Here is a 15,956-nt window from a genome sequence, read left to right as displayed (position 1 = left end):
GTTCAAATGAGGGTGTAGGATTAAGCCCAGCAAGCACATTATTTCAGTCATTGGGAAACTTTTAGAAAAGATAATGTGGGACAAAATTCATAATCGCTTGGGCAAATGCAGGTTAATTGAGGAAAGCCAGCACAGATTTGATGGGGAATTATTGTGTTTAACTAACTTGCTTGAGTATTTTGATGAGGTAACATAAGGGGTTGATGAGGGTAATGTTCTTGTTGTGTACATGGACATCCAAAAGGTGTGTGATAAAGTGCTAAACAAGACCTTCGAGCAAAATTAGAGTTCATGAGATAAAAGGGACAGTAGCAACATGGATTGGCTGAGTGACAGGAGACAGTGGGGGGAGGGGGACATTTGTTTTTCAGACCCCCACTCTTCTGGATATACATTAATGACCTAGACTTTCACTGTAGATGGCACACTTTCAAAGTTTGCCGATGGCGCAAAACTTGGAAGTATTATGAAGAGAGTAGTGGGCATAGACAGCTTGGTGCAATGGTTGGACAAGTGGCAGATGAAATTTAATGCAGAGAAGTGTCAAGTGATTCAGTTTAGTAGGAAGAACAGATACAATATAAAAGGATACGATTCTAAAGAACAAGAACATAGGAATCTGGGGTTTATGAGGGGCAGGTTAAGAGCGTGATTAATTAAGCATACACGATCCTGGGCTTTATCAACCGGAGCGCAAAAGCAAGGATATTATGATAAACCTGCATAAAACATTTGTTTGGCCTCAACCAGTTCTGGGTGCTACATTTCAGGAAGGATATAAAGGCATGAGAAAGGTTGTAGAAAAAGATTCACAAGAATGGTTACAGGAATGAGGAACTTCAATTGCATAGATAGATTAGAGAGATGGAGAAGAAGAGGTAGAGAGGAGTTTTGAAAGAAGTACACAAATCATGAAGTGTCTGGACAGAGTAGGTAAAGAAAAGCTATTCTCATTGTTGGAAAGATTGACAAGCTGAGGGCACTGGTTTAAAGTGATTGGGAAAAGAAACTGAATACTTTTGCAGTGTGTGGTTAGGACCTGGAGTTCATTGCCTGAGTGTATGGTGAAGGCAGATTGAATAATGCCTTTCAAAGGATATTTGGATCATTATCTGGAAAGGAAAAATTTGAAGGGTGAAGGGCAAAAGGCAGGGATATGGCAGTGGGTGAATTGCTGTTCCAGAGAGCTGGCCTGATGGACCCAGTGTCCGCCTCCTGTGCTGTAATAATTCTATGATTCCAACCAGTCAGGTGCAACTGCTTCCATTAGCTGACTTAGAATCTTAGGAGCATCTTGTTTCCCATCACAGCTATAAAATGCTGTTGTGCAATGGAATTTTTGTATGGGGAGAAAAATTGAGCAAGTTTTAACTCAATTTTTTCCTTTTTTATAATTACTATTTAACCTGGATAAACTTGCTGTGCGTCAAAGGACTGGCATCGCATTACAAAAGTGTAATGGAAAATGATAACTGCAAAAAAATCCAACAATTTTTATTGAAAGTTATTTGAATTTCTTCTTGATCCAATTTTTAATTCAAATATTAAGTGGTAATGTGTTTAAAGTCTGCTGTATGTATTGTAAAGTGCTAGGGAGATAGTTATGCCTTTATCCCTTTAGGGGCAATACTACATAAGGTGAACTTTGGGAGAAAATTGCTGAAATAAAAAGTAAACTTAATGTAAACTTAACCGTGCAGCATTGCTATTAAAACCATTGTTCTATTTTTTTCAGGAGGTAGATTATGAAGAGGAACCACTATTACGAGCAGGTTGCAAGGAATATTTCTGGTTACTTTGTAAACTGATTGATAACATTCATGTAAAAGATGCTAGTCAGGTATGCAGTTGTGACTCCATTTGTTCCCCAATGTTGAAAAATAATGACCTAACAATAGCTTGTTGTTTCAGCTAGAGACAGACTCTAGTTTACGTAATCTGATCGTGAGTTTGTGTGTTTCTGTGTGTTCCCTCTAAGCTGCGTGCCTGTGCATTGCACAACAATCCATCTAGTGCCACGCAAAAACTATTATCGCTACATGTCTAGATGGTTAAATGAGGTTTACTGCTACTCTAGACCACGAGTAAATAACTGGTAGTCTCCGCCATGGCAGGAAATTTACCAACAAGAGCCAAGCCTGACATGAATAATTGCATGGAATTAACAGCTGAAATTCACTCGTCCGTTTCTGAAGATCAAATCTGTCAGTACTTGTTTTTCCTGCAGCCTGTTCCCCACCCACTCCCCTCATCCGGCTGGCCTCCAGGCCCATGCTCACACCAAGGCTTCAAGAGAGGCAACAAGGTAAGTTATTAAGATCTATTATTGACAAGAAGCTGAACTGGACTAGCCATGTAAACACTGTGGCTACAAGAACAGGTCAGAGGCTGGGAATTCTGCGGCAAGTAACTCATCATCAATCTCCTCAAAATCTGCCAAGCTTCTATATCTACAAGACACAAGTCAAGAGTGTGATGGAACACACTCCACTTGCCTGGATAAGTTCAGCTCCAACAATACTCAAGAAGCTTAATACCATCCAGGACACCACTTGATTGGTATCCCATCCACAAACATTCACTCGCTCCACCTCAAGCATACAGTGGCAGCAGTGTGTATCATCTACAAGATGCACTGTTGGAACTCACCAAGGCTCCTCAGACAGCACCTTCCAAACCCAGAACTACCATCTAGACTAACAAGGGCATCATGAGAATATGACCATCTGGAAGTTCCCCTCCAAGCCACACACTGTCTTGACTTGGAAATACATCGCAGTTCCTTCACTGTCGCTGTGTCAAAATCCTGGAACTTCCTCCCTAACAGTGACATTGTTGCACAGACTTTGCGGGGGGGTGCGGTTAAAGGGACTATCAAGGTTCCTGACCAGTGATTAAACTTGGTCCTGGATCTAGAGGCACAGAGACCAGAATGGACCCGAGTCCAGTGTGTCACCACCAGGGATGGTGGTGTCATGCGTGGGGGTGGGGGTTGGAAGGTGAGGGGAGAAGGGTATGGGAAAAGGAGGCTGCCATTGGGATTGACTTCACTGTATTGGGGGAGTGATGGGCACGATGGGAGGGGCTGTGGGGGTGAACAGAAATCGGATGCCTTCTCATTCTCTGGGATATTAGAAGGACTGTAGTGACTCTGCGATGCTGCCCCTTGTTGAGCAGCTGTGATGGCCCTTTGCAGCCCGTTATGCCCATCCCTCCACCCTGGCAACCTAGGCTTAAAGAACATTTAAATATCTCTTGGGGGTGAGCCTGGTCTGGGGATCGTTTGACTGGTACGCTACAGAAGGGTACAAGCATGTTCCTGAACGTGCCATGACATTGTGAGAAGGTGTCAACTGTGTATGATGGTGCTGTCGGCAACATGTCCTGCCTTGTGCATTCCCTGCTGCTGACCCCATGCTCTGACACGTGGAAGTGAACTTTGGGGTGTATTTACAGGATTTCTGTGACTGTCACTGTGTTTGCCTGACACCCCACCCCTTCCCCCCTCGTCCACTGAGTATTGCTGTACCAAAACAGTGACATTTAATTGGATTGTTGCGAGGGGTGCTGTGGGATATCAGATCATGGGAGGTTCGGAAAGGTTTCTGACCATGGCGCAGGGAGGAGAGATGAGGGCTTGGTGGTAATGTAAACAGGAATACTAATCCAGAGGCCCAGGCCAATACTCTGGGAGGCAACGTGAGTTCAAATCCCACCATAGCAGCTAGCAGGGGCGGGGGGGGATGATTTAAATTTTCAATGGATCAAATCTGGAATTGATAAACTCGTCCCGATAATGGTGTCCATGACAACTATCATCATAATAATCTGGTTCACTGATGGCTTTTAGGGAAAGAAATCTGCTGTCCTTACCCGTCTGGCCTACATGTGACTCCAGACCCCACAGGAATGTGGTTGACTCTCAACTGCCCCTCTGATAATGTCCTAGCAAACCATTCGGTTCAGGGGCAGTTAGGGATGGGTAAGGAATGCTCAGCCTTGCCAGTGACATGCAAGAAAGAATAAAGGAAAGTAGTCTGGGCCGAGGTGTTTTTGATTTCTTTTGTCAGTCATTTTAACAAGTGACTGCGACTGGAAACAAAAGTCATGGAACCATAGAATCCCGACAGTACAGAAGGAGACCATTCGGCCCATCGACTCTGTACCAGTCACAATCCCACCCAGACCCTATCCCCATAATCCCATGCATTTACCCTAGCTAGTCCCCCAACACTAAGCGGCAATTTAGCATGGCCAATCAACCTAACCCGCACATCTTTTGGCTGTGGGAGGAAACCGGAGCACCCGGAGGAAACCCACGCAGACACAGGGAGAATGTGCAGACTCTGCACAGACAGTGACCCGAGGCTGGAATTGAACCTGGGACCCTGGCGCTGTGAGGCAGCAGTGCTAACCACTGTGCGATGCGCCATCCTAAGTCCTTCCAGTAAGTGTTAAGTTCAGGAATTGTACACAGCAGCTTAGCTGAAAAGACCTGAATTTGGACCTCTCCACTAAACTCCTAGCCGGGCATGGACAGAGTGGATAATCAGAAGCTTTTTCCCAGGCTGGAGGAGTCAGTTACTAGGGGGCATTGGTCTAAGGTGGCAAGGGGCAAGGTCTAAAGGAGATGTACGAGGCAAGTTTTTTTTTACACTTTGGATGGTAGGTGCCTGGAACTCGCTGCTGGGGGAGGTAGTAAAATCAGATACGATAGTGACTTTTAAGGGGCATCTGGACAAATACATGAATAAGATGGGAATGGAGCGATATGGCCCCCGGAAGGCTGGGGGTTTTAGTTCAGACGGGCAGCATAGTCAGTGCAGGCTTGGAGGGCTGAAGGGCCTGTTCCTGTGCTGAAATTTTCTTTGTTCTTTAGTACTGTGGGTGTACCTACATGGATTGCAGTGACTCAACAAGGCAGCTCACCACCAAAATCTGGAGGGCAATTAGTGATGAACAATAAATGCTGCTCCATCCAATGATGCCCACATCACATGAATGAATAAAAATAAATGTTATAAAGATGATTTTTGGGCCAGTTAATACCACTGATCTAGTCATTCTGCTGCAGCTTATTTCGTAGACTTGTTGATAGAAGATTGATCCTAAAGGTATTTAACACATTAAAAACACAGCACCATTTCTAGTGTGTTTGTGAAACATTTTGGATTCCTAGCCAGATCTCCAGATAACAACGCATACAAATATTCTTGAGCTTATTTCATGGGACATTCTGAATTGTGCATACTTGCAAATGCCACCTCTCTGCAGTTCACTTTTGTATTGTGAGACACCATTTAATTCAAAATAATAAACAGGTTGATTATTTCACAATTCATAGATTTTTAACCTAAAAGCACAGTAGGATGAATACATGCCATTGCTTCCACAAAAACTACTTCAAACCTCAATAGTCATTCTACCTCATGTGTTTCATTCTCTCTCTTCGCCATGACACACTCTTCCCCAGTTCCCAAAGTAGTCGTCTCCTTCACCCTCCAGTTCACAAGAGCCAACCTCTCTCCAAGTTCACAGAGACACTTATCTCTGCCTGAATGTTGATATGAAGAAATTACTGAGCTATTTTCCTCATTACTTGTTGCAGTTTTAAGTGAAGAAAGTGCTCTAAGCTGAATAAATAAGTTTCCTTTTCCACAGTTTGTCAATTCAAAAGGCAAGCCTCCTTAGCTGTTTCTGTCTTGAACTTGTCAAATTGAAACAGAAGATTCTTGTCTTGTCTTGAACCATCTCTCGCAATTCAATGTTTCCTCAATGATTAAAATACAACTACGATATAAAAACTAACAATTGGGTGCCTCATGTATGATCATGTACTGAACTTTTAAAGTTTAGAGGTCATAACTTAAAATGCCACTGTGGTAAATATGAGATTGAATTCAGTAAATCTGATAATTTGTAGAATAATGTCATACTATGTCAATGGCTGGGGGTGGTATGTTTTTCTTCTTTTACACCTATGAATGTTTTAAATATATATCTTGTGTAAAGGTTGTTTTGTTTCTTTCGGTGGTGCAAATCTGCATGTTACCTTTATTAGTGCTCATAAAAGTAATTCCATACTGATGGGAAAAAAAGGGAACATTGCTTACAGGTGTAGCACATATTGTTAAAAATGGCTTTAATCTATCTGTGTTATTTTTCCATTCCATATTTAAGATATTGAGGATTATAAAGCAACTTTTAGCAACTTGTGCTCAGCCTGAAAATGCAACATAGAATGTTAAATTTTGTATAAAGACTAACAGATCAATTTATTTGAAAGTAGCATTGAAAATTAGAATATGTGAGATATGAGGGTAATCTCGTCTGGATTTGAACTTGATTTTATTTCTGCTTTACTAGATAAAGTCTTACCTAGCCTGCATATTAATTGGACTTGGCCAAGATTCTCATCCAGTTGACTTTCTCTCTCAGGAGATGATTTTCAGTAACTTGTTTGAAATTTTTTTTTATCAGTTTGATTCATGGTAATTATTGCTGGTTACACGTTTAACATTTCCTAATCTCATACAACTATCAAACTTATTTTGGATTTGTTAGAACAAAGTATTGAGTACTGATAAATTCAGTACCAAATTTGTAAATCACATGAAGGTTGAAATAAATTGTAGCTTTATTCCCTTCAGAGTCTCATAAATTTTTAAACCATTGACCTATTTTATGTATACATAAACTACTTGTGTAGCACTTCATTCAATATCCTTTCTGTCACTGTCATATTGCTTTTGTGTTTTATTAATCTATTGATTTTTATTTGTCATTTACTTTATTGCCACAGCTACCTTAATTACTTGAATTTAAAAGTTAATCTCAAGCCTAGTGGACCAGCTTGTGCCAGTTGGTTAGATTTAATTGAACATTTAAAAATGTTTCAAACTTTTAACACTCAATAGGCTTCTGCATTGTCAACCTGGCCCTCTACAATACTCCCCACCCAAGCTGGTTACACAGCCCATGATACGATGGCTGCTGTAAACTACCACCTGCTCCTCCTTTCTTAGTCAGCAAATAAGATGATAAAGTAAGTGTGATTGATTACAGGAAATCAAGTTCCCAATTTAATAGTTGACAACTGTGGGTGAAAAATGGGAGAGAGAGAATTGTGAAAGGAGGAGGCTAGTGAGCAATGAAGGAACAAAGGGTGGGGGAAGGTGGAGGAGAAGATCGAGCTCATGCAGCATGAAGGCTGATAGTGGAGTCAATGAAGGTTGTTTTCCGAAATACAAGTCAATATCTCTTTATATGCATGCATTCACGTGTCCTGGCTCGTGGTGAATTTCAGGATAAATAGCTTTACGATAAATGTTTCGAACAAAACTATTAGTTTTTAGTAGTAAGCATGGCACTAAAATTGCAATGTTCTTAATATATTATCAGTAAGGACCTTTGAAGTAATTTTTTATTTGATTGAGAGTAGTCTTGCAGTGGTCATGAATAGAGGACATCAGAAACTGTAAAAGTTGAGCAAGTTGGTGGGAGTGGGAATTTGATGCAGATGAGGAAGCAGGCAATATTGTTTTCGTCCAACACTTGTAATAGTTTGTGTAAGCTTGAAACAGCAAACACACAACGTTTTTGTCCAGTGGTTGTGTTCAGTGCAAGCTAGTTTGTAGAAAAAGAGAAATTGATAAACTTTTAAAAAGTAGATAATATAAATAATCTAGGCTCAGTTCTTGCATAGAACTGTCTGGACTGTTGTATGTGGGACCTTACAAGAGAATGCCCTAGACGAGCATATCTGCAGTCAATGTCTGTCTTGTCTTGTCTCGTCTCTCTAGCTCAAAGTTGTTGAGTTGAAGTATGGGAAAGGGAGAACTATCTGGTCAATTTGTTTCAGACTTTGGTCACACCTTGCGGAGGGGCACGGGTTCGGAATAGGGTTGTGGTGACTAATAGCATACACAGTTAGTGGAGTTTGGGTGGGATAGAGTACAAGATCTGCAGAAACTGATTCTGTTCAATGGGTGCAATGTACTTGCTACCTGTAAGGATAGCGCTAAAGGCCAGAATGTTGATTAAGGCACCTTGGTCAGGTACCTGCTCAAATAATAATTAGGGGGAGAGATAGCATCCTTCGTAAGCATGATTGAGAGTCCCACATGATGCATTATCTACCTAATGTAAGGGCAAGGAGTATCTCTAGCAAGCTTTAAAAGTTATTGGAGATAAAGGGGCTGTGGCGGGGAGATCTAGTCATTGTGATCATGATGGGACTAACGACATGAGGAAGACTAGGCAAGAGATCCTATTTGCAGAGTACCAGGAACTAAGGTAATGAATGGACCTGAAGAGTTACAATCACTGGCTAATTATCTGAACCATGTGCAAATTGGCATGTGAATAAGATTAGAAAAACAAGCATGTGGCTGTAGGAGTGGTGTGGGAAAGGGGCTTCCTTTTCATGGCACATATATACAAGTACTGGGACAGGAAGGAATTGAACCTTTGAGTTTGAGATGGGCTCTCCTGGACTGGGTTGAGACCAGAGGCCTAACAGAAATTAGAAATTACAAGTACAGCAGACATGGGCCAGGAATTTTATGTGGACATCAGGACTTAACAGCGAGACCAGTTCAGCGATATTCCTGGAGGTGGCATTCTAATTAGTTGCCTCCGTGTTCACCATACTGTTAAGAATGGTAAGTGAGCTTCTAAAGATGGGTGCTGTAAAGGCAGTCTGTTTGCATTGAACACTTGAGCCATATATACGGTAGAAATGCCAACATGAAGGTGCCTTCCAAAGGTTCAAACCAAATTAGTAAATCAAAGGGCAAAAGTATTTAAACGCTATGCTTAAGAAAGCCCACCAACGCCTCTACTTTCTCAGGAGGCTAATGAAATTTGGTATGTCCGCTACGATTCTCACCAACTTTTACAGATGCACCATAGAAAGCATTCTTTCTGGTTGTATCACAGCTTGGTATGGCTCCTGCTCTACAAGAAACTACAAAGGGTCGTGAACAAAGCCCAGTCCATCACGCAAACCAGCCTCCCATCCATTGATTCTGTCTACACTTCCCACTGCCATAGAAAAGCAACCAGCATAATCAAAGACCTCACGCACCTCAGACATACTCTCTTCCACCTTCTTCCGTCAGGAAAAAGATACAAAAGTCTGAGATCACGTACCAACCAACTCAAGAACAGTTTCTTCCCTGCTGCCATCAGACTTTTGAATGGACCTACCTTATATTAAGTTGATCTTTCTCTACACCCTAGCTATGACTGTAACACTACATTCTTCACCCTATCCTTTCCTTCCTTATGTATGGTGTGCCTTGTCTGTATAGTGTGCAAGAAACAATACTTTTCGCTGATACTAATGTATGTGACAATAAATCAGATCAAAAAATAGAATAAATTGCAGGCACAAATTCAATTTGTAGTTGGGGGTGGAGGATAGCGGTGTGGAAATCTGAGACAATAGTTATTATTGAGATGCCTGCAAGATGGGTAAGATTGGAAGCTAAATGTACCAGATTGTAAAGTCAATAGGGAAAATAGAGGAGGGAAAGCAATAGCCTTAATCATAGAATCATAGATTTCTACAGTGCAGGTGAAGGCCATTCGGCCCATTGAGTCTGCACTGACCACAATCCCACCCAGGCCCTATCCCCATAACCCCATGCATTTACCCTAGCAAGTCCCCCTGACACTAAGGGGCAATTTAGCATGGCCAATCCACCTAACCCGCACATCTTTGGACTGTGGGAGGAAACCGGAGCACCCGGAATAAATCCACGCAGACACGGAGAATGTGCAAACTCCACACAGACAGTGACCCTGGGTTCGATTGTGGTGGATGGAGGTCAATCATCTCTGTTCCAGAGATGCCTGCAAGAGTTCCTTGGGGTAGTGTCCTAGGCCCAACCAACTTCAGGTTCTTCATCAATGACCTTCCTTCCATCAAAAGATAAGAAAGGTTGACCACTGATGACTGTTCATTCCATTCACGACTCCTCAGATTCTGAATCGAACCCAGGTCCCTGGCACTGTGAGGCAGCAATGCTAACCACTGTGCCACCATGCCACCCCATAATAATTAAGAATTAAATCGCTTCATCGATAAGGGGAGATAAACAGAGAAGTAAATAGGCTGAAGACACAGGATGCCTAGCCTCTGACATGCCCTTGTGCCACAGTATTTATATGGCCACAGTTTCTGGTCAATGGAAACCCCCCCCCCCAAAGACAATGGGAGATTCAGCAATGGTAACGCCATTGAATGGCATGGGGTGATAGTTAGATTCTCTTCTTTTGGAAATGTTCTTTTGGAAATGTTCATTGCCTGGCATTTGTTGGCATAGATGTTACTTGCCATTTGTCAGCCTAAGCTTGAATATAGTCCAGGTTTTGCTGCATTTGGATATTGATTTGCATCAGAATCTGAGGAGTCGTGAATGGAATGAACAGTCATCAGTGATCAACCTTTCTTATCTTTTGATGGAAGGAAGGTCATTGATGAAGAACCTGAAGGTGGTTGGGCCTAGGACACTACCCCAAGGAACTCTTGCAGGCATCTCTGGAACAGAGCTGATTGACCTCCATCCACCACAATCACCTTCCTTTTATGCCAGGTTTGATTCCTACCAGTAGGAATTTTCCTCTTGATTCACACTGACTCGGGTTTGCTGGGGCTCCTAGATGCCACACTCGCTGCCCCGATGTCAAGGACAGATACTCGCACCTTACCTTTGGAAATCAGCTCTCGTTATGTTTAAACCAGAGTTGAGAGGCCCTGGTGAAACCCAAAACAGAGCGTTGGTGAGCAGCTTATTGCTATTCAAGTGCTGCTTTATTGCACTGTTGTTAACCCCTTCCATCACTTTACTGATGATCGAGGGTAGACTGACAGGGTAGTAATTGGTCGGGCTGGATTTGTCCACATTTTGAATCCAGGACATACCTGGGTAATTTTCCACATTGCTGAGTAGATGCCAGTGTTATAGGTATACTGGAACATCTTGGTTAGGGATGTGGCAAATTCTGGAGCACAAGTCTTCGTTACTATTGCAAGAATATTGCCAGAGTCTTTTCAGTATCCCATGCCTTCACCTGTTTCTTGACATCACCTGGAGTGAATCGAATTGGCTAAAGACTGGCATCTGTGAGGAGGCCGAGATAGATCATGCATTCTTCACTTCTGACTGAAAATTGTTGTGCTAAGGACACGGTTGAAGGTAAATGCTGAGTCATTCCAAATCCCAAAAGCAAAATTTGAAACAGCTGCCTTAACTGTACTTTTGCAATTTGGTATAATGTGAGGAAAGGTTTGAAATCTGGACAATGATTTTGGTGATGATTTTAAACAAAATCAATGTTTATTAAGCAATAAAATAAACAATAATAAAGCAAATTAGAAGTACATTTAACTAGACAATGACTATTGCTAATTTTACACCGTTTGAAACAATCTTTACTTCACTACCGTCAGAGCTAACTCTTCCCAAATGTTCCACAACACCTATAGATTTTTTAAAAATCCAGTAACAGTCACCACACCAGGCAGTTATATCAATTTGGAGTTGCCTTTGAGGTAGACCAAACAGCAGGGTTTCTAAGACGGGCTTTCTTCACAGACACTGCTTGCTGGGAGTTAACCGGATATTCCTGTTGTTGGTTGAGGTTCCCTGCATAGATTTAATCATATATATATAGTTTTCCCCTTTGACCTTCCCTTATGTGGCCTAACTTCTTCAAAAGTCATATTTAATTACCTCCATTTCTTAATTTTAGCCTTTAGAGTATAGCTGCAAAGTTTACTCCCTTTATGACCCTCTCTTCACACCTGCCCTCTTCCTTTGAACTTCTAATACCTTATTCAAATTCCTTCATGTTCTGTTCCCCATTGTTGTCCACACTCATCAACATATCAAAGGTACTAGTTCCTAAGCTGTCCCTGCTTTAAGCAACTTACATTTCCCACAGTTTTTAAGATATATAACCAGCAGAAAATATTCCTATTTCTTGGATTTCCCTGATATTTTCATATCACTGCTGTTTTCCTGACACTTGCGAATGAATCAGCCTTTTTTTTCCACTGATGTGCTAGGCTCCCCCATCATTGAGGATGGGGATATTTGTGGAGCCTCCTCATCAAGTTAGTTTTTAATTAGGACTACAGAGAGCAGGGTAGTCCTGTGTTGTAGCTTCACCAGGCTGACACCTCATTTTTAGCTATGCCTAGTACTGCTCCTGGCCTGCCTTCCTGCCTCCTTCATTGAACCAAGGTTGATCCCCTGGCTTGTCAGTAATGATAGAGGGGGGATATGGCGGTCCATGAGGTTACAGATAGTGGTTGAGTACGTTTCTGCTGCTCATTGCCCTCAGAGCTTCATGGATGCCCAATTTTGAGTTGCTAGATCTGTTTGAAGTCAACCCCATTTAGAATGGTGGGAATGCCACACAGCATGCTGGAGTGTCGATGTGAAGCCAGGACTTTTTCTCCACAAGGACTGTGCGGTGATCACTTCTATGAATACTGTCATGGCAGATACATCTGTGGCATGCAGGTTGATGAGGTCAAGTATGTTTTTCCCTCTTGGTTCCCTTTCCATCTGCCACAGACCCAGTCTTTCAGTTATATCCCTTAGGACTTGGCTAGCTTGGTCTGTAGTGGTGCTGCCGAGCCACTCTTGGTGATGGACATTGAAGTCCCCCACCCAGAGTACATTTCACGCCCTTGGTGCCCTCATTGCATCCTCCAAGTGATGTTCACATGCAGGAATACTGATTCATCAGCTGAGGGGATATGGTATTTGGTATGCAGCCCAAGTTTGACCTAATGCTATGAGACTTTATGAAATCCAGAGTCAATATTATGTACTGGAACAGTTGGCTCAGTGTGGCTACTTCTGGAGCAATGAATCTTCACCACTACAGATAGGTGCTGTCAGGACACACAGTCTTTGCTGTTTCAGGTGTGCTGAGCAATATCTCGATATCAAGTGGAGTAAATTCAATTGGCTAAAGACTAGCTAAACTCCTGATGTTGAGAACTGCAGGAGGAGGCCACAACAGATCATTCACTTGGTACTTCTGACTGAAAATGTTTGCAAACACTTCAGCTTTGTCTTTTGCACTGACACACTGGGCTGCATCATCATTGAGAATGGAAATATTCATGGAGTTACCTCCTCCCCTGGTTAGTTGGTTATTGATTTGGCCGCTACCATTCATAAGGTATGTGGCAGAATTGCAGAGGTTTGATCTGATCTGTTTAGTTGTGGGATAACACACCTATCTTTTAGCATGTATGTAGTTTTTGAGTTGTAGCTTCACCAAATTGGCACTTGTATTTAGATATTCATGACATTCCTCATTGAGCCTGACTTGATGGAAATGGTAGAATGAGGGATTTACTATGCCATGAGGGTGCAGTTTGTAGTAGGACACAATTTTGCTGCTGTGCCTCGTGAATTTTGCGTTGCTAGATTTGTTCTGAATGTATCTTGTTTAACATGATGGTAATGCTCCACAACTGTCTTCAGTGCGAAGATGGGATTGTGTAGCAATCACTCATGTCTACTGTCATGGACAGATGCATCTGTCACAGGTAGATTGGCAAGGATGAGGTCAGGTCTATTTGTGCCTCAGGTTGGTGTACTCATCACCTGCTGCAGGCCCAGTCTAGCAAATTTTGATATTTGTATTATTAAATTGGAGTAGTCTTCCAATTATTTTGAGTGAAACAAAATTTAATGACTGCTCTTTTATAGCTCCTCCAATTTGGCCTTTTGCGCATCACCAATTTTAATTGCTCCCACTGTTAGCAGTTGTGCTTTTAAACTCCTGAGATTGCAATGGAATTGCTTCCCTAAATATTTCCCCCTGAACCTTTCCCACTTTCGACATTTTTCATCCTTCAAAATACTCTTTGAAACCCAATTCCTTGGTGATATCTCCTCTTTCCTTATGTGCTGTGGTGTCTGTAATTATTTTTGGTCAGGCTCTTGTGAAATACCTTGGGACATTTTGCAACATTAGAGGCACTGTATAAATGTGTTGTTCCTGTACATGTGTAAGTGTTGAATTTTTTCTGCAGACAACGCTGCTGGATCTGGATGCTTTGGCAAGACATCTCGCTGACTGCATTCGTAGGTTGGTCAACATAAATTTTGACGTTTTTCTCAATTTTTTAATATGCAATGTTGTATCTTAATTTTCATTTTCCTTTTGTAGCAGGGAAATTCTTGATCAACAGGACAGTAATATTGAAGATGATGGACTTACAGGACTCCTGCGACTCTGCACTGTGGTCATAAAGCACAAGCCTCCATTTAAATTCTCCCGAGAGGGACAGGTAGCCAGCTCTTTTTTAAGTGATTATTATAGAAATTACAAAAATTTATGGCACAGTAGGAGGCCACTCTGTCTTTTGTTCCCTTCCAGGCTTTTTGTTAGAGCAGTTTTGCTTTGCTCCCCTTCCTGCCTTTTGTCCTTAATCATCATAGTTGTTCATCTTTAAATCCTGCACAACTCTCTCAAAATTATTCATAGAATCAGCTTCACCTTTGTCAGCTAGAGGTTTCCAGGTCCGAACAATTCTGAGTTAATAATTCCTCCTCATTTCCCATTATGTTCTATTTCTAATGATTTTGAATCCATAATCACTAGTTATTGATCCACGTGCCAGAGGGAATTTTTTTTCCAGCTGACTCACCAAAACCTCTAATCGTCTTGAAAATCTTGATTAGGTCGGCACGGTAGCACAGTGGTTAGCACTGCTGCTTCACAGCTCCAGGGACCCGGGTTCGATTCCTGGCTTGGGTCACTGTCTGTGTGGAGTTTGCACATTCTCCCCGTGTCTGCGTGGGTTTCCTCCGCGTGCTCTGGTTTCCTCCCACAGTCCAAAGATGTGTGGGTTAGGTTGATGGGCCATGCTAAAAATTGCCCCTTAGTGTTCTGGGATGCATAGGTTAGAGAGATTAGTGGGTAAAATATGTAGGGATATGGGGATAGGGCCTGGGTGGGATTGTGGTCGGTGCAGACTCGATGGGCCGAATGGCCTCTTTCTGTGCTGTAGGGATTCTAAGATTCTAAGGTCACTTTTTAACCACCTTTGTTCCAACGAATAAAGTCCTAACTTTTCCAACTTCTCATCATAACTGAAGTCCTTCATCTCCTGTAACATGTGCATAAACTATCTCTATACCTACCCCAAGTCCTTTACATCCTTCCTGAAGTGTGGTGCCCAGAATTGTCCACAATAAACCCCCCCGCTCCAGAGGTATGGGCTGTGTGTTGGGTGGGGAAGGCCCCAGGAAAGGCTGCAGCTGAGAAGCAGTAATGCTAATATTGTGACTGGAGGGAAGAGCGGGGTCAGGGCAGATTGAGATTGGGTCAGTGATGGGGGAGTTCATAGAAGAGGGATTTCACTAGTCTGCTTTATAGCCATCAGGGTCAATCTCTTTTACAATTTTCTGAGTTGTTTTGTGAAACATGATTCTAAAAATCTACAGTACATTGTGTTAGAGTCACATTATTATAGATCAACATTCCTATAACAGTTAATATTACAGCAAATCACTAAAAAACCATCAAATCCATGCTTCCTGGTTTCCGAGCCACTTCTCTGCCCCATGCTCCTAAACTCCACCTAGAGTAAAACTGTAGAACTGCACATGCAAGGCATTGCAGCAAACATGATCTAATAAAATGATTTGATAGGGTCGATCCTGTGGCCGGGAAATCCAGAACAAAATGGCCTAATCTTAATGTTAGAAAAAGGATATTTTGCAGATAAAGTTTTCCTAAGGCCGTGGAAATCTAGAGCTTGCTTCCCTGAAGGGATGTGGATGTGACAGAGTAAAAATATCTGAGGGATGCAGAGGAAAACTGGGCAAGCGTACCTGTTGTTATAGGTCTGCTATAATATAATATATTCCAGAGTGGATTTGCGGATCTGACTGCCCCCCTCCTATTCCTAAGTT

The 15,956-nt window shown here is 42.2% G+C and overlaps 1 protein-coding gene across 8 annotated transcripts in view; it reads left to right on the top strand.

The window, feature by feature from the left end:
• Positions 1-15,956, top strand: part of usp34 (ubiquitin specific peptidase 34) — a 257,669-nt gene that overhangs the window by 143,608 nt on the left and 98,105 nt on the right. For all 8 annotated transcript variants that reach the window (XM_078229924.1, XM_078229920.1, XM_078229926.1 and 5 more), the window contains 3 exons: positions 1,736-1,840; positions 14,069-14,124; positions 14,206-14,326. In XM_078229924.1, coding sequence (XP_078086050.1) covers positions 1,736-1,840; positions 14,069-14,124; positions 14,206-14,326 — 282 coding nt within the window. The remainder of the gene's footprint in view (positions 1-1,735; positions 1,841-14,068; positions 14,125-14,205; positions 14,327-15,956) is intronic.

Source organism: Mustelus asterias, chromosome 15 (genome assembly GCF_964213995.1).
Source record: "Mustelus asterias chromosome 15, sMusAst1.hap1.1, whole genome shotgun sequence".
In the NCBI taxonomy this organism is placed as follows: domain Eukaryota; kingdom Metazoa; phylum Chordata; class Chondrichthyes; order Carcharhiniformes; family Triakidae; genus Mustelus; species Mustelus asterias.
This window is presented reverse-complemented; position numbering and strand designations above follow the sequence as displayed.